At 37.3% G+C, this 26,426-nt stretch overlaps 1 protein-coding gene across 1 annotated transcript in view; it reads right to left on the reverse strand.

Moving 5' to 3' along the window:
* Rpgrip1l (RPGRIP1 like) overlaps nt 1-26,426 on the reverse strand; it is a 94,339-nt gene that overhangs the window by 65,482 nt on the left and 2,431 nt on the right. Inside the window, exons 2-9 of the mRNA XM_028788221.1 lie at nt 25,906-25,997; nt 23,547-23,691; nt 20,202-20,500; nt 16,517-16,619; nt 14,814-14,957; nt 5,924-6,029; nt 3,867-4,013; nt 2,509-2,582 (exon numbers count right to left, since the gene is read on the reverse strand). Of these exons, the coding sequence (XP_028644054.1) occupies nt 2,509-2,582; nt 3,867-4,013; nt 5,924-6,029; nt 14,814-14,957; nt 16,517-16,619; nt 20,202-20,500; nt 23,547-23,691; nt 25,906-25,990 (1,103 nt within the window). The 5' untranslated portion in view covers nt 25,991-25,997. The remainder of the gene's footprint in view (nt 1-2,508; nt 2,583-3,866; nt 4,014-5,923; nt 6,030-14,813; nt 14,958-16,516; nt 16,620-20,201; nt 20,501-23,546; nt 23,692-25,905; nt 25,998-26,426) is intronic.

Here is a 26,426-nt window from a genome sequence, read left to right on the forward strand (position 1 = left end):
CACACACACACACACACACACACACACACACACACACACACACACACGCACACACACGAGAGAGTCACATAGCCTCCCAGGTTGTGTTTATCCACTGTTGTTGAGGGCCCACTGCATTAACTAGCTCCCTGGCACTCTACTAATTGCAGAGATGGAACCTAGCCTTACTATATTATTGCATGAAGTTTCTCTTTTAGCACACAGTAAGATTTAATTGCAAAAAATTATTCTGGATCTTAAAACTGAACATTTCTTGAAGTTCTTATTTCTCGGCATTGTATCAAAAATGTTTAGCATATTAAAGAAGTCTCATACCAAGTACTAACATGAGGGTTTTATCTTACCACATGATTCTCTAATATGTCACATGTCAAGTAATAAACACATTCAAAATTTCATTTAAAAAAGGAAGATGGGAATGCAATCTGCAAATGATCTTTTTCTCCTGAAAAGCAGCCAACTGTGAATAGCAAACACATGCTCTCCTTTTTAAAGCATGCTATCATTGTGACTAAGCAAACAAGTAGCGTGTGTAGTTTCTGATTAACATTAATTTCAGCAATGATGAATAAGAGTGTAATGAGAGAAGCAAGCTGGAGAGTCTGGGATAACGGTGATATCTGCAGTTTCGCTATGATTCTGAAAGTGTATTTAAAAATAAATTCTATCAGAGGATTCTGATGTTTTACTTATGGCAGCATATACAAGGTGGACGTTAGGCTTAGGTGTCACTGTTTTTTGACATTGTTTTGATGCTCATTATAGCCATTTACATATAGAACTCATTTAAAATTTATGTGTAAGCAGCCCAATGAAGTGTGCTTTCACTGTGATGCTGAAAAAATGTAGCACAAGTCCAAAACATTAAAAACAAAACAAAATAAGACAAAGCCCTCAAAACCTTCAAAGTCAGATTTACATTCTTAGATCATCTTCTACTATGGAAAAAATTTTATGGTGATTAAGTAAATATGAGAAAAATATGCTTTGTCAAAATTCCATTTATGCATCATTCCCAGATAAGTCTGTTTCTATTCCAGGAAAATGTGTCCAGTAAATTCTCAAGTTGGAGAGAAGTAGAAATTTAGAAGTAATGGCCAAATGATACTTAGCATTTTGTATTTAACTACATTAAATTATTTATAGTTACAAGATATTCGAGATAGGTATAAGTCAATCAACATCTCTGCATGTATGACAGGTTCATTATTTTATGGATGCTTCCTTTTCACACAGATGATTTTCCAATGCAATTAAAATCAGGGAGGGTGATGTACTGGGGGGAAATCAAGTTTTAGAGTTGAAAGAATTGGGTCCAGTTGCACATGGTTACCCTAGCCATGCTGTGACTGCACAAGTCTGGTGCCTGTCTCAGTTGCTTCCCTTATAAAACACAGGGGTATCATAGCTTTTTCACCTAGTAGGGCGTTGTACAATCTGTATGGACACCTGAAATTTTAAACATATGATTATAAAACATAGAGACATCAATGTAAATATACACACAGTTCCTTAGAGATAGAAATATAAACCAGGAGGTGTAATAGATTCTTAGGTCAAGTTAATTAAAGTCAATTAGAAAGGGTCTGGTACAAAATGGTCTAGATGGAAGTCTTACGCACTTGCACATAAATATGTCTGGCTAGGGTCCCCTGCCAGAGGGTCCTGAATACTTAACTGGAATCCTACTGTTGCTAATCCTTAACAAACAGACAAAAAAACCAAACCAAACCAAAACAAAATGAAGCAATTGAAATACTTCTTCACACTCTCTGTAAGAACTAAAAAGTTTAAATGTATATTAATTTGCAAAACATTCAATTAAAAGATTAAAGATATATTTATAGCAATTTTCTGAGGTTTCAGTATATTATCAATATGAACAATGGTTGAATATCAGATAAAACATATTTAAACATGTTAACTCTGCTTCTATGTTATGAAATATACTAAAAACTAAAAGTGAAGTAGTTCTTCAAAACTCATCTTGAGCTGAGGTGCCCGAGCTTCTCTTTATAAGGAACATAGATAATTGCAAGATAACCTTTGCAGACCACATCTGTTATCTTCTGAAAGCCCAGTAGAAAAGACTGAAGCTCCAAGAACTTCTTCAGGCCTTTAGATGACATCACTCTTCAAGAGTACATAATGTCTGTGAAAGGCAGGCTACCCTTGTTTTATCCTCCTTGTCTGTAACCTGAGCACCTAGACTCTGACACTCCATGGTGCTGTGAGGATTTATAGGAATGGATGCAGACCGTCCCACATGGCATCTGCCCACCTCCAGTCAACAAGAGACATTGCCTGTAACCCACAAAAAACAACCTGGTTCTCCAAGAGATGACAGACTACAGCTCAGGTTAAAAACCAGTGACTAATGCCTTTAAAAAGCTTATTTTTCTTGTCATGATCTGTTGCTAGTTTTAAAATCAATATTCGATATTTAACAATAATTCTTTGATTAAAAAGAACTCAAACAAGAACGAAACACATAGAATTGTGATTTACCTGTTATAAAGTTTATCATAGTTTTCCTTTAAAAGTTCTCGCTCCTTTTCTAAATCATTAATTCTATCCTGCAGCTAAAATGAAAATAAAATTACAAAGAGTTTTCATGGTTCACAGTTAGCACTCTGGACTCTGAAAATAAATACATTAAGTGATTATCATATCAACCCACATGGTAAGAAAACCGGCAGAGGACGGAGACTCATTTCAGTCCTGACTCCTACCCTGCAGCTGCTGACTACAGCACACACAGAGCCTGCATTCAATTCAGTGTTGAGTTCTTCCATGTCATTAAATAAACACTAAATTAATATTCCCATTTTAATTTAGGAGAAACGCATGCACTATTTTATGACAACATGAGCCAGAACTCAATAAAGAATGTGTTAAGAGCTTTCTCTTAAGTCCCTGGAAACATAGTATTTTTTTACTTTCTACCATGATGAATTCCATCATTATATTCATTTTGTATTAATTTCCAATTGGCCCATAAAAATGAGTATTAACTATTATTTGAGTTCATGGTTCAAACAAGTTTGTTAATAACTATTTAATTTAAGGGCACATTTTCTCTTGTTACTTGGAATCTATAAATAGTAGCATATCTTAAGAATAACTAAAATTGTATTCTCTTAAGAATAACTAAAATTTTATTCCTTATTTTATCCTAGTGAATAAAATTTTCAGAATAAAATTTTAAGATAACATTGTAATTTAATTAGATCATTATGATTAAAATGTGAATTGTTATACTGTAATATTGAAGGGTTTACTAATAAATATATTCTGTAGTCACTTTTATTTTTTGCTACAGAACAGAGTACTTAAAATTCTTTATTTTCAACATTCTCTTTTGAATAAGTTTAACAGACTTTAGAAAAAATACTGTTCTAGTTGGGAGCTATAAATGGCAACAGTAATAGAAGGGTAAGTTTTCAAACAACCTCCCAGAAAAAGATAATTGTAAAAAATTGCTGGCATAGCAGAGCACAGCATCTCCCTTAGAAATCCATCATTCCTATAATTTTGTTCTTATGTCTCAATGATTAAGAAGCGTTGTGTTGAGGAATGCTTGCTCTTCAGGCCACGTGATATCACGTTACTTTTCGGTCTGCTCTAGGCTCTGTATCCCTAGATAAGCAGTGGCTCTCCGCATGTCTGCAGGTATTTTAACTGATGGATCAGTTTGCCATTCACATTCTGTACTAGCTACTCTATCCTGCTGCATTTGAAACACCAAACAACATAGTTCAGGATTGTGACATGAATCCAATGTTTGAACTGTTTCTCTTCTACTGTTCAAAACAGTTCTGGAGAGATTTTCATGCAGCCAATGACCGCACTCCCCTGGCGCTTACCTCCTCTACTCTCCTTTCTGAAAGCCTCGCCGAGTGCAGCTGTTTTTCAAGGCTGCAGCACTTCAGACGCTGCTCCTTAAGCTGCATGTTTAGCTCATCTCCATTGGCCATCAAGGCATCATGGCTGATTCTGAGTGTTCTTTGCTTCTATAAAACAAAGAGAAAAAAGTTTAAGCATTTTTAACATTGGACTCTGGAAAACTAATTACAAGTTTAACCATGGCTTCCCTGGACATTTACATCGCACAATTTATTCTTCAAGTCATAAACAATGTATGTGTGATACAAAGAAAGAGAAGGTCACTCAGCCTTCGCACAACACACACTGTCTCCCCTTTCATTTGCCCCTAGGTTTTGACTAGTTAACGTAACCAGTAAGTCAAATGGTTTCAGCAATTTCCCCTCTTTTACTATGGCTATAGTGGATGGACATGCTGTCAAAAATGTTTCAGCATGGGTCAAAACTTGCTGATCACAGACACGAGAATGAGAAGGATCTGCCATCAGAGCACAAACAACGTTGAGTGGTAAGCTTCTAGTTTTAATGCAAGTAAGTTTTTTAACTCTGCAAAAATAGTTATTCTGTAAAATATAATTCTGCAAAATAAACTCTTCTTAATTTTTAAAAAGTTTATATGTGAACATGCTTTATATTCAATTTCACATACTTAAATGCCATATGCATTTTAGAATAAATAACACTGGTAGTATTTAAAATAAGGTCTTTTGCAGATACCACTTGATTCTAACATGAAATGCCTCACCTGTGTAAGTCCTAGTGAAGGTTTTCTTCCTGCACCTAAAAGCCATCTGACCTTTAAGCCCAATTAGAGAACTTGAGATTCACTTTCCTCACTGCTGTATTATCATAGCATGCTACCATTAGTGTGTGTCCTTTGAGCCACTCATGTCATTGAGGCTGTTGGCCACACCCTCTTGAGCCTTGTCTCTACACTACTGTCTGAAACACGCACCTGCACTGTAGCAGACACTGGTTATTTTATTATCTGAACAAACACACCAAGGGTCACTGTTACACGGGAATCAAGATAGTCAAAGAAGTCAGAGAATCTAAAATCATTTTTCAATTCCTGTCTTAATTCTTCATTTTGAACTGCTTTCTCCTACATGTACTTTTCGTTGAGAGAGAAATAGACAGAGGCAACTAACACTCCCCTCACAAAACAGTTCCCTCTCCTATAAACTTTTGTTTCTATATGGAAGGTAGTTATATTTGGCATTAAAGGAGGTTCCTATAGGTTAGAAGACTTCACTCAAGGTATAGCTGAAAGGCATTTAACTATTTACTTCAATAGTGAAGCAGGCATTATATGACCTGGCGCTTTACAACAATGTACAGCTTGCCTTGTCTCTGTACTTCAAAGAAAGCATGGCTTAATATAAATTCTGATCATCTGGAATGTTTGGAGTTCATTAATTCCAGGACTTCTGTTAATTATGCAGTACCAATAAATAGTAGCCTGTGTTGGCACATCCTGTGTACCCACAGTCATGTGAAAACCATCCTGAGGAGAAAGCCTGAGCAGTCAGGCTGATCTGTCATGGCTCCAGATAAATAACTGACAGCTGACACTAGGGACACTCAAATATCTTCTGATAATGGTGGTGACCAAAGAAACACAAAACAAAACAAAACAAAACAAAACAAAACTAAACAAAATCCACATCAAAGAAAGATTTAACATGTAATTACTGAGCTCTTCGGAACTCTGGTCTTTATTGCACACATGTGAAAGTGAAGATCTGTGCCAGTGCAGAGACATCTTCAGTGCTGCAGGTTCATTATAAGCTCAAAAAAAAAGGGAGATGAAAAGGGATGTTCCTCATATGAGAGGACTTATGACAGATGCACTTATTGAAATGACTTAGATATTTATAAAAACTCAAGTGGCTTTTTAGTAACTTTTATGAATAATATACAAATAGAAGTTACATACATTAAATATAGCAAACATTAAAACTAAAATTTTAGCATTATGACCATTATTAAAAAATTGTTGAATCCTTTTCATTTGCAAATAGAATAATCACAGTACCTCTTGAAGCTGAATAAATTTTCCTTCTATGACTGAAAGAGCATTGCTTTTCTCCACTAGTTGTTTATGAAGCTTAATCATTTCTACATTGTCCCGAATATTTGACCTTCAAAGTTGTGTTTAAGAAAAAGAAAAAAAGTTAAAAATACAAGTTAAAAGGAAAACAAAAGCCATACACACACACTCACACGCACATACACACACCAACTATGGTTGATTTATTTGTATATATTCAAGTCATTTAAAATTTTCTATTACTGTAATTTATGACAGATTATTTAAGAACTAGCCAGTATCCATTCTGAAAGGTGCATAAATAGACCATCTGAGCTTCCAAACTCGACGGCAATGCTAGCTTCATCACACTGACAGAAAAGACTGACAGGCACTTTAGGATGTTTTGAAAGGCTACACAAACCCATCAGTTATCAGCCAGCAGCATCTACCAGCGAACTTTATGCTTCCTTAAAGGACTGCTCCGTTACTCTCCTGTAAGTGCAGGAGAGGCAGCGGCGTCAGTCACTCCCTGCCACGCCCTCAGCACACGAAGTATCACAGATTATCATTTATTGGAGTTTCCTCTTGGAGTTTCAACTTTTCAAAACATTTCCCAATAAGTGACTTAGCATTTTATACTAACAATGCCCAAAGCTGGCATTTAAATATGTTGCAGCTGTGCCTTTAGCTGTACGAGATTATTTGATGTCCACAGGGTATATAGAAACCTTATATGCTGCAATACTATTTCGTATTTTTCCTACTGAGATTAAAGCAAATGTAGAATTTAACAGGAAGATCTTGTTAAAGGTTAATCATAGATCTAAATGAATACCTGTTCTCCGAAGGCATTTATTTTCTTGACAGAAAAAAGTTTCCTTAATTTAATGCCTCATTTAAACTTTTTTAAAACTGTGAGGCATTGATTTTAAGACTTCACTTTAAAAAATATAAAGTTAAAAATTTCAAATTCAGAAAATTATTTCAGCATTTAAGCTAAGTAATTTTACTTCTAAGGCTTACCTAGTATTCACATATTGGAAACATTGTCACAGGGCCCAGTGGAACCAGCAAATGCACTACAAAGCTCACACATCTGTAAACCAGCTGAGGACTTGAATTACTCCATTTTCCTCTTTGATATTTGAAAGTTCATTGTATTTTGGCATTGCACAGTTAGTTGTCCTCACACAGAAGATAAACAAGTCCAAGAACTTGGATCTTTCCCAGGGCACAGTCTTAACACAATGTTAAAATAATTATGTGTCTAAAGCAAGTTATCTAGCAGTTCTGAGCAAAGAAAACAGTGTGCTTATCACTATTTTCCTTGTTGTTACATTTTCATTAAAACATGAAGAAAAATGTATTTTAACTAAAGTATAAAGAAAAGATTCAAAACAATTTTCATTCAAAATATTAAAAAAATTGAAATCAAAATACAATTTACTTATTTTTCCCAGAATTAGTTGGTTTAATCACTCAATAATGTATAGCATTTACTGATACAGAAGGACAGAATGTGACTCAAAAATATATGTATGTCTGTGTACCAGGTGTGTGCCTATTGCCCCCCAGAGGGCAGAGGGCATTGGATATCCTGAGACTGGAGTTACAGATGGTTATGAGCTGCAGTATAGGTCCTGGGACTGGAACCCAGGTCCTCCAGGAAAGCAGCCAGAGCCATCTCTCCAGAGCCTTTCTCAGTTTTTTGCTCTTTTTACTGGGGGAAGGAGGGAGCTAAGGATCAAATCCAGTCAGTTACTCTGATATTTTGTTTTAAAATAAAATTTCCAAGAAGAATCAAATACATTGTAAAATGAATGTCAATAACAAGCAATTACATCTCAGCAGTCAGTTCCTTGTTAGAGCATCCCAAAACGTGATGCTGAATACTCTTTATGGCAAAGGAGAGCAAGTGTTTTAAACATTGTAATGTTTAGACTGGTGGAGTTATACTGAGCATTTCACTGACTGCCTTGGGGTATGGACTTTCTAAAAGATTGGTAAGAAAAGAGGCAAAGCATTTTATCCTAATGCTGCCCAGCACTAGGCATGAACACAACTGTATTTGGAAACAGCAATGATAAAGCACTTGGTCAGTTTATCACAGAGCACAGATACTCTGGATAAGGCAAAACCTCCACGTCTATGTAAGGGCTTGGCAGGTAATAGGTATTCTTATTACAATGTCTATATAGTTTTTGAGGACATAATCTGAAGATGATAATTTGTCACATACAAGTGTTGGTCAGAGATACAAAGTATGCCCACATTAAAATCAGCCATAGGATACTGGTGGCCTGGTGGTCATGATGTACAACTGAGTCACCTGAGACTGGGATGAGCAACTTGACATTTTCACATGGATGAATTCTAGGAAAAGAAGGGTGGAGGTGATAGGAAGGGGGAGAGATGTCACAAAAGACTGATGAGGATGCTGGAAGTGAGTGAGCAACAGGCATCACTATGCAGCCAGTTGAAGACCGAGATGCCTATGGAACAAAACCTCAGGTTGGCTTCCTTTGAGAAAGTGGTAGAGGAGGAATGTATCAGCAATATGTTCAGAGATGTCCTCATAAGAGCACTGTCTGTCTCTTTACACACACAGGAACAAATCTTCAGGAGAGTGATGTTCTAACAGAGAGAATGCTGATGTTCTAACCGAGAGAAGGATGCACAGCACCACTCAGATGGACTCTGACAGTTGGACAACAATTTATATGAGCTGCATTACACATGGAAAGATAACCTGCACATATCAAGTGTTATAATTAAATGCTTTGTAAACATATTTTTCAAAATTTAAACAAAGATTTTGAAAAATGATGAAAAAGTTAAGCTGGAGAACACAGTGACTTTATTTTCTTTTTGGCTTTCTCTTTTTATAGACATGATTTAGAATTGTGATAGGATCTTCTGAAACTATGAGAAAAGTTGTTGGCTCCTCTCTAGATTAAAAAAAAGCTGAAATAAATTAGACTTTATGTTGAAAAAAGCAACCCAGCTCAACAACCTGTGTGCCAACTTTCTCCTCTATAATTTGAAACAGTCAAGCAATAAACTCTGAAAAACAATTCGAGTGGCAGTCTTGAGAACACGTGACTTCAGCTTTGCTACTGGGCGCCATAATAAATCCAGAAACTTGAAACCCCAGATACACTGGAGAAAGGAAACTTTCAGTGGGGTATGTAATGTATAGTCTAATATGAAAGCATAAGGAGCAGAAATCTTTGCTACAGTTGAGGTCTCATATACTGCGCTGCCTAGACGCTTGCCTCCCCTCTTCTCCCACAACATTTCATTCCTTGCTACAGTAAGGATTATGAACAGCATACTACAGAGGATGGGGAGAGACCCTGTTACACAGAAGCTGTGCTGGGATATTCTGGGAAGCAATGAGGTCACATGTTTATGAGACAGAATGGAAAGATCACTGTGAATAATAGTTTTATGCCAGCTGAGTCCAAGGGATAAGGCTAAAAAGAATCTTAGAGTTAAGATCATTTTAATATTCTTTTTGAACAGTTGTAGAAACTTAATTATCATATTGTTGAAAGAAATGTGGATCACCAATAAGTGAAAAAACAAACAAACAGAACACTAGCGAGGATGTTTTCAAGAGGACTAGAGATGCCTCTAGTAAACCAAGCAGACTGACTTTCCCTAAAATTGTCCAGAATAGATGTGCAGGGTAATGGTTTTGTTTAAAATCACTCCTTGCGATTATGGGTGCAGATGGCTCTCCAATTTAAGACTGCATAAAGGAGCACGTGTCTATGTAAGTTTAATTTGCTAATACAGCATAATTCTCCTGGTGTTGGGGCAAAGCACAAGCCACAGCTTCAGTACTTTCTTACTGTCACTATCCACAAGAATGGAGGGGACAGCTGACAGACTTTCTGTATGCTCATTCTTACACTGATATGAAGAGAACCGGCATGCCCAAGTGCTGGCCTGGGGCAAGAGCTGCCCAAATCTTGGCTTACCTTCTAAAGATGGCCATGTTTAGGATCAAATTTAATGGACTTCAATTGGAAGTTTATTGTAACAACCATGGGAATCTGAGACTTTTTAGTATTTCCAAAAGCTCAGTGGCAAATGTGCTTTTTACTGGCTATTAACCTTGCAAAAGTGAACTGAAGGGTTTTTATTTTTTAAATTCTACTTTATACAATTACTTCAATCCAGTGCAAGAAGAGGTTATTTCACAATTATCTGAAAGAATAAATGGAATGATAGTAGTTCTAATGATTATAAAATGAAATAAAAAATCAAAAGTTAGGAAAATTATTGGGTAGGCAAATCTTTCAGATATACAAGGTCTTGGGAGTACATGACTTATTTACAGAGTAGAAAACTATTTACCCATTTCTTACTCATTTACAAGAGAAATAAAGAATTTGGACAAAGTGTTTAAGTGATTGAGTCAACACTCAAATCTAGTTTTAATAGCCAAAATTTTCTCCCTCTTTTAAAAATAGTCCTTCCTAAGTTTTCACTTTCCATGTACTGTGACATATTCGCTAATTCACTAGCTATAGGTCCAGCAATATACATGAGCATTGGAAAAATGTGTTAAGCTGCTATCTAGAAAAGTCTTAGTATTAATAAAAAAGAAAGAAAGAAAGAAAGGAAAGGAAAGGAAGAAAGAAAGGAAGAAAGAAAGAAAGAAAGAAAGAAAGAAAGAAAGAAAGAAAGGCCCCAGAGACAAAAGAATATTATACTTAGGTATAATATTTGTGGATGGAAAAATTCTAAGTTATTAAAAAAACAATAGGGGAACCTGGAGGTATTTTAAAAATGACAGATCATCCCCGACATAATAATGTTTGCATGGATATCCCAGGCCCCTGTCATTCTTCCATCAGAGAACCAGATGTGCCCTCTTAATTAGGGGAGCGGGCAATCAGGCAAATCCAAATTGAGGGGTATTCTGCAAACAGCTGTCACTGGACTGGGAAAGTGCAGGAACCATTCTAAAATAAAGGGAACTTAAAAGACGTGGCAATGAATACCCAGTCCTCCGTTACACCCTAGATGAAAACAAAATACTACTGACAAAACAAAGCTCTAAAGGACATCAGAATAACTTGCATACAGACTTGGGCTGAATATTAAATGATGCTACTGGGTTGTTCATTAAAGGTTCTGAAGAACTATTATGTAGGAGGATATTCCAACACTTTAACATCTCCTAAGTGTACGGCAGATGATATAACAAAAGCACCTCTCAAACAGGAAAGGGAGGGATGGATGGGAGAGGGATGTAAGAGAGGAGGAAGAGTGGGTTGAAGGAGAGGATGGAGGCTGGTAAAGAAGGAACTAGAGAAGGAATTGGGGAGGAAAGAGAAGGGAGGAAGAGAGAAGAGAGAAAGAGGAGGGATCCAGAGCAGAAGGGTTTGTGCAGTAGCAAACCCCGGAAACAGGCTCCTATACCACACTCAGATAAGGTCAAGGTAGAAGACACGGGTGCTCATCCGACTACTCTGTTTTTCAGTAGGTTTACTGCCTTTCCAAGTGAAATGTTGAGGAGAATTTAGAGTGCTAGGAAGTAATATTGTCTGTGCAAAAGGGAAGAGAGAAGCCCAGAGGCCAAGCTGTTTCTTATGCACGGCTGCAAAGAATCTCTTAGTTTTAGGATTTGACAGTCTGCTGTCTGCCAAAGGGAACAGGGCAAGTCAGAGAGTCTGAAACATATATGGCTTACATTTCCTCCCTTGGGACATAATGGTATTTACATGATTTTTAATTAAGAAGATAAATGGTACCCTAATATTTATTTTTAAAGAAAGTATAAACTAGTTACACATTTGCTAAGGGTATATTTTTGGAGTTGAAAAAAGTAAATAAAAGGTAAAACTGTTTTGATTTTAATGTTCATGTACATGTGTTCACTGGTTACTGCTTTGCATTTAATTTAAGACAGCCTTTTTAATAAGCAGAAAATGTGCATTTTTATATTGTTTAAATTTTAATATGGATTTTTGTTCAAAACAACAGACATTCAGGCTACTTGTAAATGATACAAGATTTTTTGCTAATGAGGCATTATGTAGAACATATGCAAAAATCACAACTCAGTCTTCCAAAATAGACCACAACAACAGGAAAAACATGACTTTAATAAAAAGAGCAGCGCTGGGATTTAACTTCAAAGCAATTAAGGGCTTTGGATAACCGAAAGTTTATGTCAGGCTGATGCCAAACCAAACTGGGCTATTAAACACACACTATGGAGGGTTTCTGTACTGGGCTATGAAAGGCTCTTTGCCATAAATATCGAGTGCCGCCACTCTGCAGATTACAGCTATGTTAGGTTCATGCCTGAGAACAAGGGGTCCAACATCCAGATCAGAGTTCTAGAATTTCAAAACTGAAATAATGTACCAGTGGAAGAGAAGTTCAAATATGTTTTCCATTTTGTGATTTCTCTCTATAGTAAATTATACCAAGTTTTACATTTTCCCCTAAGTTTTTCAGTAATTTTCTATTAGCCTCAAAAATTGTTATTACACATAAAAATTTGAGCTACAAGTAAACATAAATTTTAAAAAGACTTGAAGACCTTTATTTTATTTCTTTTGTTTTAAAAACTGTATTCAAGAAATAATATGTTACTCAACAGAGGTATCTTTCCTTCTAAGGAAATAATGTGAATTTTCAGTTTTATAAAATCATTGAGGTAAGGTACTAACTGGCTTATTTCTTTGGCTTCTGTAGCAATTTTCCTTTGTACATAATTTTGTTTCTGCTTCTAATAGTTACTGTGATAAAAAGAGAGACCGTCTTCTTATGTGAATAATCTAGTCCCACGGAAAGTCCTGGCTTAGTTTTCAAGGCCAGTGTTCTGTCGTGTGTTGGCCACATTTAGAGTCTGAAAGCATGTGGCCTTGCCTGTCACTCACTTTCTGCTCTGCTCCTGCCCAGGACTGAAGGACCTGAGTATTTCCCTCTAAGCTATTACTCAAATTCTAGTTCTAAGATGATCAGCTCCATCTGGAACAGGAACAGCTATTCCACTCCATCTTGTTGTCTGGTACCTTGAAGATATAATAGGGAGAGTGGTTCTTGATAACCTTTTACCTAAAGATTCAGTAAAACTCACAGGAATATTTCCAAGCCTGAACCTGCCCCAAGTAAAATTGTGTGTTGGGGTCTTTGTGCATGTGTGTGAGTGTGTAGTTCAGAGGTGCATGTTTGGCACCTTTCTTGAGACTGCACTCCACTTAGTTTCTGAGACAGGGTTTCTCACTGAAGCTGGAGCTTGGTGGCTAGCTGCTAAGTCTAGGGACTCTCTTATCTCTGCCTTCTCAGCCCTAGGCTTACAGGCACAAACATAGATGCAGGCAATCATCTACACATATAAAAATTAAAATAAAAAATCCTTAAACCCCCTCAAATCTACAACTACACAACCTCTCCTCATATTCTTCACACATTACCATGTAGGATTAGTTTGTTAACACAAGATTAGGGTTGGGGACATGGTTTAGTGGGAAAAGGTACTTGCTGTCAAGCTGCCTGATGACCTGAATTGAATTCCTAGACCCTTTAGCGTGGAAAGAAAGAAGTGATTTCTTGTAAATTATTCTTGTATTTCCATAGGGATGCTTGAACAATACATGTGTGTATGCATGCACACACAGACACATACGAAATAAACAAATGTAATACCAAAAAATTTTCTTATCATTTCTATCTGAAATGAAAAGTTAGTAAAGCTTACTAGGTTTTTAAGAGGAGGAACCTGACCACAGAGTATCAGATAGTTCACAAAGAACAACCAGAAGTCAAGTCACTGAGTCTGATTTTAAAAATATTATGGGATATATCAATAAACCAAAAGAGATACCGTTACCAAAGGCAATGTGTGGACTTAAGAGATGCCACTACCAAAGGCAATGTGTGGATTTTACTTGGGGTCCACTAAAACGATAGTAGAAAAGTTATTTTTAGGCACATCTGACTATAAACTGGCTGTTAGGTGCTATCAAAGAATGATGAGTAATTTTTTTGAGCACAGAGATACCACTGCAAGTGCTTCTGAGTGACTGTGTGGTTGGGGCTAGCTAATATTGACAGAAATCAAAGTGTAAGTAAGTTTAAATGAAGTAAGACTGGTAAGATGTTAGTAATTGTTGAATGCCGATACACACACACACACACACACACACACACACACACACACACACACAGATAGATACATAGAGAAACAGAGAGAAAGAGAGACAGAGGTTCCATAAGCTACTGTCTTCAGTTTTGTCAGAAGAAAAAAACTGTAGAGCAGAAGGCAAGTGAAGAGAGACTGGTGAACAGAAGTCTTGTTCAATGTACAACATCAACACAAAAAAAATGAACAAATGGGGTCAGAACCAAAAATTCACAAAGGGAGACATGAACAAAAATATTATTTTACAAATCATTAAAAATGCAATAGTGGCAAGGAAATACTGCCAAGATGCACCATAAGCCACAGCAATGTGGGGACTTCTTGCAGACTGAGTACAAGGAGGCATGCCATCTTTGTGGTTACAAGCTACTACAGAACTGTGGAACCACAAGTCTGAACAAACCTGTACATAAGACTGGATGTCTACACATGGTACAACAGCTCTTGTCACCCACAGTAGTGCTAATTTCTGAAGTCTTGACAAGTAGAGTATACAAACAAAGACAAGATGAGAGTGGGCTGGCAGCCATAGAACAGCTAGGGAAAACCGCCCCTTCCTTACAGAAGTACCTCATACTGTTAGTAGGTCTACAGAATTTCTATTAAAGAGAAAGTTTTAAAATAGTTTGGATTTTGGATCATGATTTAGATTTTTATGGATCATGATAAATTATTTAAAATTAATTTTGAGCATATCAAAGTGACACTTCAGTTTTAACATACCTCTGATCTGTAGCTTGCTGCTCTCGAAGCTGAAGAAGAGATAACTCAATTTCATTTTCTTTTCTCTTTAACTGAGCTTTCAGGATCTCTGCCAAGTGCTCTAATTCTTCTATCTGGCCTCTCTGTGACTGAATAACATTTTCTCTGAAATAAAGAGTCTTCATAAGAATCTGCAGTTTGAGGAGAAATTTGTAGTACTTAAAGTTTGAGTAAAGATGGGTTTTTATTATAATATAGGGCAAGCAAAAGTTAATAAAATGGCTTTATTCCCTTTGCATAGAGTGAAATAGCGACAGATCCCATGTGATGATTGGACGACTCACAAGATGGCCTTTAAGATACTGCTCTAGGCAATGGACTTGACTGTGGTTGAACTTAGTTCAGTATGTACTGATCATCTGCTGGATACTTTACAATATAATTCAGATGCCTTGCTCTTCTGTATGTGCACAACTGCTGTATCACTCAACTAATACTTCAGAGAGCAAGCATGAAACATGCAAACATAACTAGGGTTTCCAGCATGCCTCACCTCTCCCTTGTCTGGCAGCATCTCAGTACAATGAGCCTTGGGAGACTGCTATGAACCCTAGCTTTTCACTTGATTATCTAAGAATGAGAAAACATTTAGTCTTTTATTTCCTTACAGGTTGACTGCTAGTGTGACTGGTATTTAAAACACACAAAAGAAAACATTTCCAATCTGTATCATATTTTTCTTTGGTAGTGTTCTAAGGTTGATACTCTTAGTGTGATACTTTCTTTCCTTATTTAATGTTCTGAAGATCCAGGTGAAGGCTTATGGATAAGTTCATTTGTACAATGCACTGAAACCACTAGGCACTGATGAACTAGAAAAAGCTGATGAATGTGTCAGAAGGAATGTTTCTGAGACCATGACATGATGAAGAATTCAAGTCTCACAGCAGCACAGGAAATCCAGAGCTGAAATCCATGTCTATCAGATACTCCCAAACTTTCAAGGCATTCCTCTCAAAGCCTCTGTTCCCAAAAGGGGTTGAGTCAGAATCTAAAATATTATCTGTAACTTCTTGGGAATGAAGATGTTGTCTCTAAGTTGGGTGGTGGTGGTGGCACATGCCTTTAATCTCATCACTTGAAAGGCAGAGGCAAGTGGATCTCTTGAGTACGAGGCTAGACTGGTCTACAGATGAGTTTTAAGACAGCCAGAGCTACTTAGTAAGACCCTGTCTGAAAAAAAGAAAAAGAAAAAGAAAAAGAAAAAGAAAAAGAAAAAGAAAAAGAAAAAGAAAGGGAAGGGAAGGGAAGGGAAGGGAAGGGAAGGGAAGGGAAGGGAAGGGAAGGGAAGGGAAGGGAAGGGAAGGGAAGGGAAGGGAAGGGAAGGGAAGGGAAGGGAAGGGAAGGGAAGGGAAAGGAAGGAAAACATTGGCTCTAAAGCTCTAAAGCTGGGACTGCTTGCAGTGATGGGACTTTAGGTTACTCCTTTGGTGGTAAAATTAACAGAAATCCTGCTATCAGCTAGATAAACTATCCACTCCCCATATTTTACTGAGAACAAGTCATATAATGGCTGACATTACTCCATAGAACTATCCGTATTTTACTAAAGCAAATTATTTATACATACTCTGATTTTGTTTACAATAAAGGAGAAGGAGGGATCAAAATAAGACATAATCAATATACAAAGTTCTAAAATGACCATAAAAAAGAATACATACAAATTTCTTATTTCTCCTCTGGCTTCTTCAAGTAAACTATTGCTGTATTTTGTGAGCGTGGGTTGTACAGTTTCTGCTTCATCTACATTTTGAAATCTTATACCTAAAAATAAAGTAGTAAAGTATTATGGAAAGAAAGTTAGAATAGACAGATCCTTGATTTGCTATAAGTATATTTATAATAAACACTACATATGTTCTTACAAAGAGAGGCAGAAGTGCAGGCTAAGGGGACATGAGCCCTCAGCTACCAGCAAGGAGTACCTGAGACATAGCAAAAGCACTGTCCACCCAACAACCCTGCTAACGAAACCATCTAGAAAGAAATCAATACATTATGGCATTTAGAACTTCTATCTCAACTTCTAAAAACTACCATTTTTAATTTAGGGATTCATAATAAAAAACAAGGACATATGGAGGAAATAATTCAACCTAGTATAAAACCAAATACTACTGTTGTACTAAAGGAACGTAACAATGAAATAACTTCCTACTGACTTTCTACTACACTACACTCATAGATTGTATATATGCTCAGTCTTCATCAGAGAAGCTTCCTCCTGCAGCAGATAGGAACAAATACAGAGAGCCACAGCCAGACAACAAGCAGAGAGAGACCTTAGAGTATTCAGTGACAGCACAGCACAGCACATGATACTGGGGGTCACAGGACAATTTACAAGCCAGCTATCTCCTTCCACTTTATGGATCTTGGTGACCGGTGGCCGGACACAGGCTTGGGGGCATGCGCCATCTCTCCAATCCCTTTTTGGTGTTTTGGATAGTCTGTTTTTTATAGTGGTCTTCTATATTTTATCATAAACATCTCTTGATCTTACACCCTTAATTTGTGTCATACTGCTTTGCTTATTCAACCTCAATAAGAAAATCTATCTTCTAAAAACAGCAATCTGAGGGCAAATCAACAGTAAGATCCCTTATAATAAGGTATACACTTGGGAGGCTGAAACAGACAGACATTTAAGCAGAGAAGTTTGAGCCAGCCTGGGCAACAAAGGCAGACATTTATCTTAGAGGAAGAAAACATTATATGAAGTTTGACAAGGACAGTCTACTTGTTAAAAGTCAGACATACTTTTAATTATGTGTGATACTTTCTAGTTCTAGGATCATTAGAATTTAAGAGAAAAGAGCAACAAATAATGCAGACTTTCAGTGGAGACTGGACCGAGATCTGGTCCAAGACTGGCACAGAAAAAACTCTCTATAGAAGAGTTTACCTTTTCAAAATGAGAAATTTCCCTCTGTTGGGTTGAGAGATGAAGACAGACCTCACTCACTCACCCTTCCTGATACAGTCATTAGCTACTGCCGTAACCTACACCGATGAAAAGGAGAGACTCTGCTTAAAACACTACAGACTTCACTGTGCTACAGCTGGCCAGTTATATACAAGGCTATAATAATACTAACGCTTAAGCTTTCCCTATATAATCATGGGAAAATTCAAAATTAGCAGTGGAACTAAAAGACTATGCTCAAAAATATGTCAAAATTTGGTTATTAATTAGTAACGGTGGTCATTATATCTGATGAATGGTTATTACATATCCTTTTTAGTTTTGAGATGACTGTCCAGGATGGCTTCAAATTCCACATCCCCTTGTCTTAGTCTTTTAAAGAATAGTTCATCATCATCACCACCACTACCACCACCACCACCACCACCACCACCACCACCACCACCACCACCCATGTTCAAAATGCCTACTTTTGCCTGTGTGTGTTCCATGTGTATCATGGCACTCACAGAGGCCAGACAGGATGTTAGATACCCCGGAACTGGAGCTATAGACAGTTGTGAGCTGTCATGTGGGTGCTGGGAATGGAACCCAGGAAGAGCAGCCAGTGCTCTTAACCAATAAGCCATCTCTCTAGCCACTTGCTTCAGTCTTAAGAGTATTAGGTGTTGGATTACAGGCTTGTACCACGCCTAGGCACTAATGACTATATTTTAAAGGCATATGTATTTACGAACGTTTTTGCTTCAGTGGTTCTTCACAGTAAGAGCTGTGTTCACATAATGCCAATCGCACCTGAACCGACGCTTGCCATCATGTCTTCTGTGTGCAAGCAGAGGATAAGGGTGCTCCACAGCTGTTACAGGGTCTCCTTTGTCTAGAGGGAATCTGGGCTACAGCCCCACTGCAACCTAAAAATCAGGCTCCTGTCCCAGTGCCAAAGGCAGTCTTGAAGAGTGAATGTTTAAGATTAATGCTGGGAATGGCACCTCGGGTTTACTCACAGGCCATGAGTAAGTATTCATCACCATTTAGACACAGTGTGTGATTTCTGTGTCCCAGACTTTACACATGGGGAAGTGACTCTAAATCACAAAGAGAATACAAGTACAGGAAGATATTTAAATTTGTAAGTTGTGTTTAAAGACTGATGCTCTATGGATCATTTTAAAAACAAATATTTTTTAATAGAGGGGAGGGTAAACTGATCGCTTTGATTTGAACAGTAATTAACACAAATAGCTTGTCATATCAATTTAAAATTTGGGCATAACTTTTATTTAGCATGAAAGACCTGGCAGCCTTCCCATATCACCTCATCCAACAATATTTCTAGATGAGAAAACTGAGGTTCAGAGAGGGTGTGACTTTAAGGAAATGTCCCTAAGTGAGGAGCTCCTGCTTTCCTTCTTATCTAACCTGACATTATTATCGCTCCATTTTATAGATGGGGAAAATGAGGCTGAGAGGTCAAGGGCTGACTTGATATAAAGGACAATTCGTGGCAAAGTGTGTGTTTTCTGATTTATAATTCTCTGTGCTCACTTTGATTATATCCAAAGGCTACCGCAATCTCACACTGCTGGCAACAGCTAAGCCCTTTCATCCTGCAGCTGCCTCCTGTCTGTGTGGAGGCCATACTGACTTCAAAGGCACACTATCTAGGGAAGAGACAGTGTTAACATTTTGCCTTGGAAAAGAAAACTATAACCCCCCTGCCACCTCCTTCTGTTCATATGGTGTTTCCTCTTTCCTCAATGAATTATAACGAACTAAAGGCTTACATCATTTTTTTAATATTACAAAAGATGTTGGCTGTTTCTGTGAAGCATATTCCGAACAAAATCAATTAGAGTGAAGTTTCTTTCTTTCTCTAGGAGTAGCATTTTTAAAAAGCAACTTAACATATTTATGTGCTTTTAGTTTCAATTTAATAAGTTCTTCTGAGGATGGGAAGAATGGGGGCTTGGTGCCTAAATTCGTTTGGTCTGTGATATTGATTTGTAATATAGGAGGCTTTACCACATTCTTTCCAGTGTGAAGAAATCGATGCCATAATTATTTTAGAGATGGATAAGGCCTTTATAATCACTGGCTTGTGCTTTGTACATGTAAAGGAAACTGCAAGTCACCAGAGGTGGTTTGTCCTCCTTCTCTAGCTGCAGAGTGCGGGTGTAAGAAACCAACTGTATATGCCTATTATTGGGTTTGTTACTGTGTTACTAAATAAGGTGGAGTGACCTAGGGATTGACTCCTGAATAAAACCATCCTTGTTACAGCACTATGATCTGACAGAAAGCAGCCTCAAACTGTCCCAATTCCTTTTGAAGACACGTAAAAACACGAGTAAGAAACAAAGCTGTGCGTGTCAGTGGGCCACAGGCTCAGACTTAAGTCCAGGGTTTGTCGAAAGCATTACCTTTCCCAGGGCATTCCTGCAAGCCTGCACTGGCACTTGATTTCCTGCGGCCGGTGTTAATGCGAGCCTGCACACGACTGTACGATGTCTGCCTGTGTCCCTGGACCTGGAGCTGCTGTTTGGCTGATATTAGCCTGTTTTTGAGAACTTCATTTTGTCTTTCAAGCTCATGAACTTTTTCTTGCAGCTGCTCAATCATTTCTTCCATTTCCACATCTCGTCCCAGCCGCTTGGGGCCGCCACCAACCCGCTCAGATCTTTTCTTGTCATTAACTAGCCGTATTAACTTGGTGGCCATTCTAGGGAAATAATAAAAAGATGAAAAGGAATGTGAGAAGTGAGCATAAAATGCATTCTGTTGAAAGGAGCATAATCACTGTGAAGACTTCAGTGCAGAACCTGAGTAATAAATTTCAGGTTTTGATGTAACTATTACTGCCTGTGAAGAATCCTTTGATGATAATTGAAACCACTGGGCAACAATCTGCTTTATAGCACTGACAAATAGCAGTTTCCTAAGGCTTATCATTTAAGGTTAGTAAAGAGAGGACACATATTTACCCCATATGTTCCAGAAATGCAATTTTTAACGCATGACCTTATATAGGAACGCTGGATGCACTTAAACATAGTCACAGAGTGTGGATGTGGTAGGCTGTCTCTACAACCCACAGTGAGCTAGAACTTTTGGAAAGTGAGCTAAAATTATGCAGATTTAGGTAGTATAGTATCTTATCCTTCTATAGGATTAAGACAAGGAAACACATAAAAATGATGGAATTTACAGATGGACACATATAAAATCCAACAGAAATTTCAAAAGAAACCAAAATGTGACCCTAGATGTTGATTAGTGCTCAACAAATGTTTGTGTTTAATTTCCAAAAAAACATTATATGCAAAAAATATTATCTTAATGATACTTAAGGTTTTTGACATAAATTGTTCTCCTGACATCTCAGGAACTTCTACCTTTGACTCTTTTCCGTTTTTGATAAAAACTGGTCAGACAGAACAAAAGGCAGAGCGGGCACATGGGGTGATGTAATATACACGCATGGAAAACATGCCTGACAATGAATGGAAAAATCTTGGCAGGACAAGAAAGAAAAGGTGGCTTTGATGAGAGACACAAGTTCAAGACTTTACAAAATTGGTCGCACATCTTCAATAGCTGATTCTAGTTTATAGTGAATCTATTTTTATAAAGACCCAGACAGGAGATTGGAAATAAAAACACACTACATTTTTCTTTAAGTGGGGTTTGCTTTATTTTAGCATGGTTATGGACAGAAGCTTTTACTTAAGGGAACAAAAGTGAAATAAAAAAAACCCTTAATAGCTTTGGGATGTCACAGAACAACATTTCCCCCCAAGCAGAGTCTTCTGTAAATGCGGTAGTAATACATGTCTACCTACACTTCTGGCTACCCGGCTACAGCATGTGGCATCAGGGAGGGCTCTGCATAACAAAATCAGTGAAGATTGTTTTCTCTTTCCCTTGAGGCACATCCACTAAGGATGCTTTATAAGGATATTGGATAATAAAAACCAAGATCCAAGAGAACCACAAACATCCTAGTAAAATAATCAGTGGATTACTTCCTTTCCTACCCAGTCCAGTAGATGATATGTCATTGGAAAATCTGACCAGGTATCACCATCCAGCAAAACCACAGGCTTCCTTGCCCAGGAATTAATGAGTTTAGAGTCCTGTGCCCTATTCAGTGTCCTATCGATAAAAATCAGATATTCATCCAAATGAGAAGACACTTAAATATTTGAATACTTATTACAGGAAGGTTAGCACTTAGAAACATAGATTGCATTAAAGAGAAAGGTCCAGATTTAACATAAAGACAAGTCATCTGAAGAATGAGGAATGATTTTAATAGATAGTGATAGTGTCTTCAAGTTCTTGACATCATGATGCTCAAGTAAACTTCACAGAAGACACAAGACTACATGTGCTTGTTTAGTCAGAGAATCATTTTCATTTGTTTAAGTTACTAATGAATTGCAAGTCATCTAGTGAGATTTGAGTATTTAAAAAGGGAATTTATAAAAATTTGTATTTATACAAAAGATGATGCTAACTCACACCTTAAGGATAGATCAATGCATGGATCTAGGCCAGTGTCAATGAGGTAAGGCTGAGGAAGCATTTAGAGCTATAGGCCAGTGTTCAGTGGGTAGGTACTCCCATAGCCTAATAAAGTCTCAGGGGAGTAAATGGCCTGAGCACAGGACAGTGGGAGAAAGAGACTAGAACACATATACAACTTGACTCCTAGTGCAGTCCCCCTCCCCATTAAACTATGTGGCTCATTAATAATTGTTTTTACTTTTTGGATAGGACAAATTACTAATAAGGTCAGATTGTAAATTCCATTCTTTTACTGACCAATTAGGTATCTAAAGAAAAAAAAGTTTAGTGATCACAGACTTCATATCTCGTTCTGTTTGGTAGACCTGAGTGTGCTATTGGCAGAAATGAATCAGGCACATCCTACAGATAGCAATTTCTATGTCTTAAAACCAACTCCAAGTAGAAGGCTTGTACCTGGCTGGCTGGTGGGTTTGAAAACAGCCTAGAGAATAGAAAGTGAAGTGGAATCACTTTTGTACACTACATTCTAAGCAGGAAGCCATCTCCTTCCTTAAGTGGCTATGTTCCTTTTCCTTTGAACCTAGAATGTGAGCACAATACAGAGGTGTGCACACTTCTGTCTCCAATGCCAGGCACCCAAAGGATGGGCACAGTATTTCTGAGTAAAATAGAATTAAAAAGAAACTACACTGAAAACACCATTCTTGCCTACATATTTTACATGTCCATCAAAAGTGACAATGTGTGTTTTCAAAAATGGTAGAGCCTGTTTGAAATAAATAAAGAATCAAGACTAATCCAAGTGAAGTTAAACATGACTCAGACATAAGTGATGTTTTCATTAGTAAATCCCAAATCATAAGGAAACACACATTCTAACAAGTTGCAATAGTTAATTACTTTTAAATTTTTTATGACATTAAAAAAACCAGATGCTTGGCTATCTGCTTATTAAGTCATAAATATTAACCCAAAAGTTATTTATAGATCTAATACACTCATGGCACTCTTAGCTATGCTCTTTCAAATGGTAACTTCAGACATAATAAACACAATCCTCTTGGTTTATTATTCTACTTTGTAAGATTTTCCATTTTTAAAAAATTCTATTTATTTATAATCTGCTCGTTCCAGAAAAGATTGAAGGTGGGGCTTTCAATTAAGTTTATAAAAAACTATATCCTTCAAACTTTACAGAGTTAAGAAAAAAAAAGCTAAAAGCTTTTTATCATAACCTTTTAATTTTATCCTCTTGCTTGCGGGCATGCTGTTTAAGTAAAATGTTCTCATCATGCAAACGCAAAAATCTGTCTTCCAGTTCTTCACGACTGACACGTGACACTGCCTGGCGAGCCTTTATTGTGCGTGCAGCTGAGGTTTCTGAAAAAATGCCAAGGTAATTAATTGTAGCATCACTTAAAACAGTCTCTGAAACCTGATAACTGTTGATATTAAAATAATCTCTGATGCATTCCTACTTTGCATACTTGTTGCTTTTCCTATGTTTTGGTTTTCTGAGACAGGATTTCATGTAGCAGGGGTTAGCTTCAAACTGGCTCGAATTCCTGACCCTCCTGCCTCTACTTTCCAAGTGCTGGGATCACAGGCGTGCATCATCACACCCAAATTTCTCTCCTTTTGACCTACAAATTAAGTTGTATTTTTTTTTTTTGGTTTTGTTTTTTAGAAAACTGTTCATGCCAACAACCTTCGGTGAGATCTTTGTGATTAATGCTTCACATACAGTATTAGGGATCTGAGCAATGCTTTATTCACAAGTGTGGACTTGATCACTTTTCAGAATATAGGAGGGAACTGGGTCAAGAGATTTCCTATTCCTATTCTGAGTGCTATAAAGCTCACAGTTAGAAGAGCCAGACTGTCCAGTCTGGGAATGCAGCTCAATAGGACAAGCACGTGCCTAGCATGTGCAAGGCTCAATAACTAACATGGCAGCAAGAAGTCGTCTTTGTATCTGAAAATCTGTATGTATTTTTGACAAGAGACAAAACTGGAACGTTCAGTAAACATAATATTTTTAGGACATTTTATTTTTTCTGAGCTAGGGAGCTAGGATATAGAAAAATAAAATGTAAAAACAAATACAAATTCCCCAGAAATAAAAGAAAAATCTAAAACCTGTGATTTGAGAGTTTCTTTTTTTTTTAAAGATTTATTTATTTTATTTATATGAGTACACTGTAGCTGTCAGACACACCAGAAGAGCGCATCAGATCCCATTACAGATGGTTGTGAGCCACCATGTGGTTGCTGGGGATTGAACTCAGGACCTCTGGAAGAGCAGTCTGTGCTTTTAACCACTGAGCCGTCTCTCCAGCCCTGATTTGAGAGTTTCATAGATCATTTCTCTATAAGCTGTTTAATATATTGAAACTTAACTTTTTGACCTGACATAGTGGCATATACTTTTTAAAAAGTCCCAGCACTCAGGAGACAGAGGCAGGCAGAGATCTGGGAGTTCGAGCCCAGCCTGGTCTATATAGTGAGTTCAAATGCCAGCAGAGTATACAAAGTAAGACACTGTCTCAAAAACCAAATCAAACCAATCCCAACCCAACCCAACCCAACCCAACCCAACCCAACCCAACCCAACCCAACCCAACCCAACAAACTTCTATAACTTTTAAGTATATATACATATTTAACTTCAATCAATATTAAAGACTGAGGATGGCTACTGATGATAAGGATTAGACTTTACATAATACCAAAACCCAATCTTAAAACACTTCAAATTTATTTGTATTTGAATACCTGACACTGGTTCCATTATCTAAATCTAAGCCCAAATATCCTTCCTTTTAATAATAGGTAAGGTCAATTTGTTCTCAATGAACCATACTCTTACTACCTTCCTAAGATACTTAAACCTGGCCCCAGACATTGTCATAATTAAAAGGTGTATGTAGAGTTCTTATGGTACATTTTGAACCCCAGTCTTCTACAGGCAAGGTTAGTGGCATAGGGGTTTGACTGGCTTCCTCACAAACATGAACCTGGCTCTCCAGTCTATGTTGTTCCTTAAAGCAGTGCTTTGCTTTCTCAGTTGAAAATACTCTTCAGCTCTATAGGAACAAGTAAATGCTAAAAGGATAAAGAAAGCCTTTAATGTATATTAATGTGGTTGAAAACTCACTATCACTTGCATAAACAGGCCATTTTGAGATACTCTACTTGAAAGGCAAAAATTTTAAAATATGGTATTTCCTCCCATATAAAATTTAAACATAAAGAAGTGTTTTAATGGTGAATGTGATTTAAACCAGGCAATTCGGTTTGGAGGCCTGATACTCTGTGCAGTTTCTACTGATGTGTGGAATTTTAAAAAGATGATTTATAACAACTCTTTATCAGAACAGAGGGGGATCTTGCATTTGCTATGAGCTGTTGATAATTGATGCTCGCAGTAAAATACCATATGTGTTTTAAACTCTCCCCCTTGTTTAGTCCAATCAAGAGCTATATAGTTACTTAAATGGCTGGCTTTGTATGACTATCAGAAATACTTTAAATTAAAAGTAAAGAAATTACTGATCAAAGTTCATAACTGTAATAAATAACAGGTGGCCAAACCTTGTAACCCTCCAACTCCAAAGAGGTTTAGACCTGTATCTTTCACCGGCAGGTCTCCTGCTGTCTCGTCACTTGGGCCAGACATGGCCTATCTGCGGAGAAAAGAAAATTCAAACAAACTCTTCCTAAGTTATTGCATTAACTATGCAATGGAACGAGCCAAATAAAGTGACTAGGAAACTAGAACTTTAATGGACATGTTATTGCCCACATGTGCCGCCTGAGCAAGATAAAAGGTCCCCTTCTAGAAGGAACACTGCATCCAATCATGAGGACTGTCTTCTCTGAGCAGAGCATTTCCTACAGTTCTCTTAGGAAATGAGCTAAGATTATCACTCTTCCTTTCCTTATTCATCGCTCTGAAACAAATCCAAACCCTTCCGAAGTTAAGAAATACTTCTACCCCTACTCCTTTCCTTAAAGAGAGCATGAATTCTAGGGACAAAAAAAAAAAAATCCAAACAAAAACCAAAAACAACAAAAACAAAACAAAACAAAAACAAAACAAAAACCACAACTGA

The sequence above is a fragment of the Grammomys surdaster genome, unplaced genomic scaffold (genome assembly GCF_004785775.1).
Source record: "Grammomys surdaster isolate TR1022 unplaced genomic scaffold, NIH_TR_1.0 125739, whole genome shotgun sequence".
Taxonomy (NCBI): domain Eukaryota; kingdom Metazoa; phylum Chordata; class Mammalia; order Rodentia; family Muridae; genus Grammomys; species Grammomys surdaster.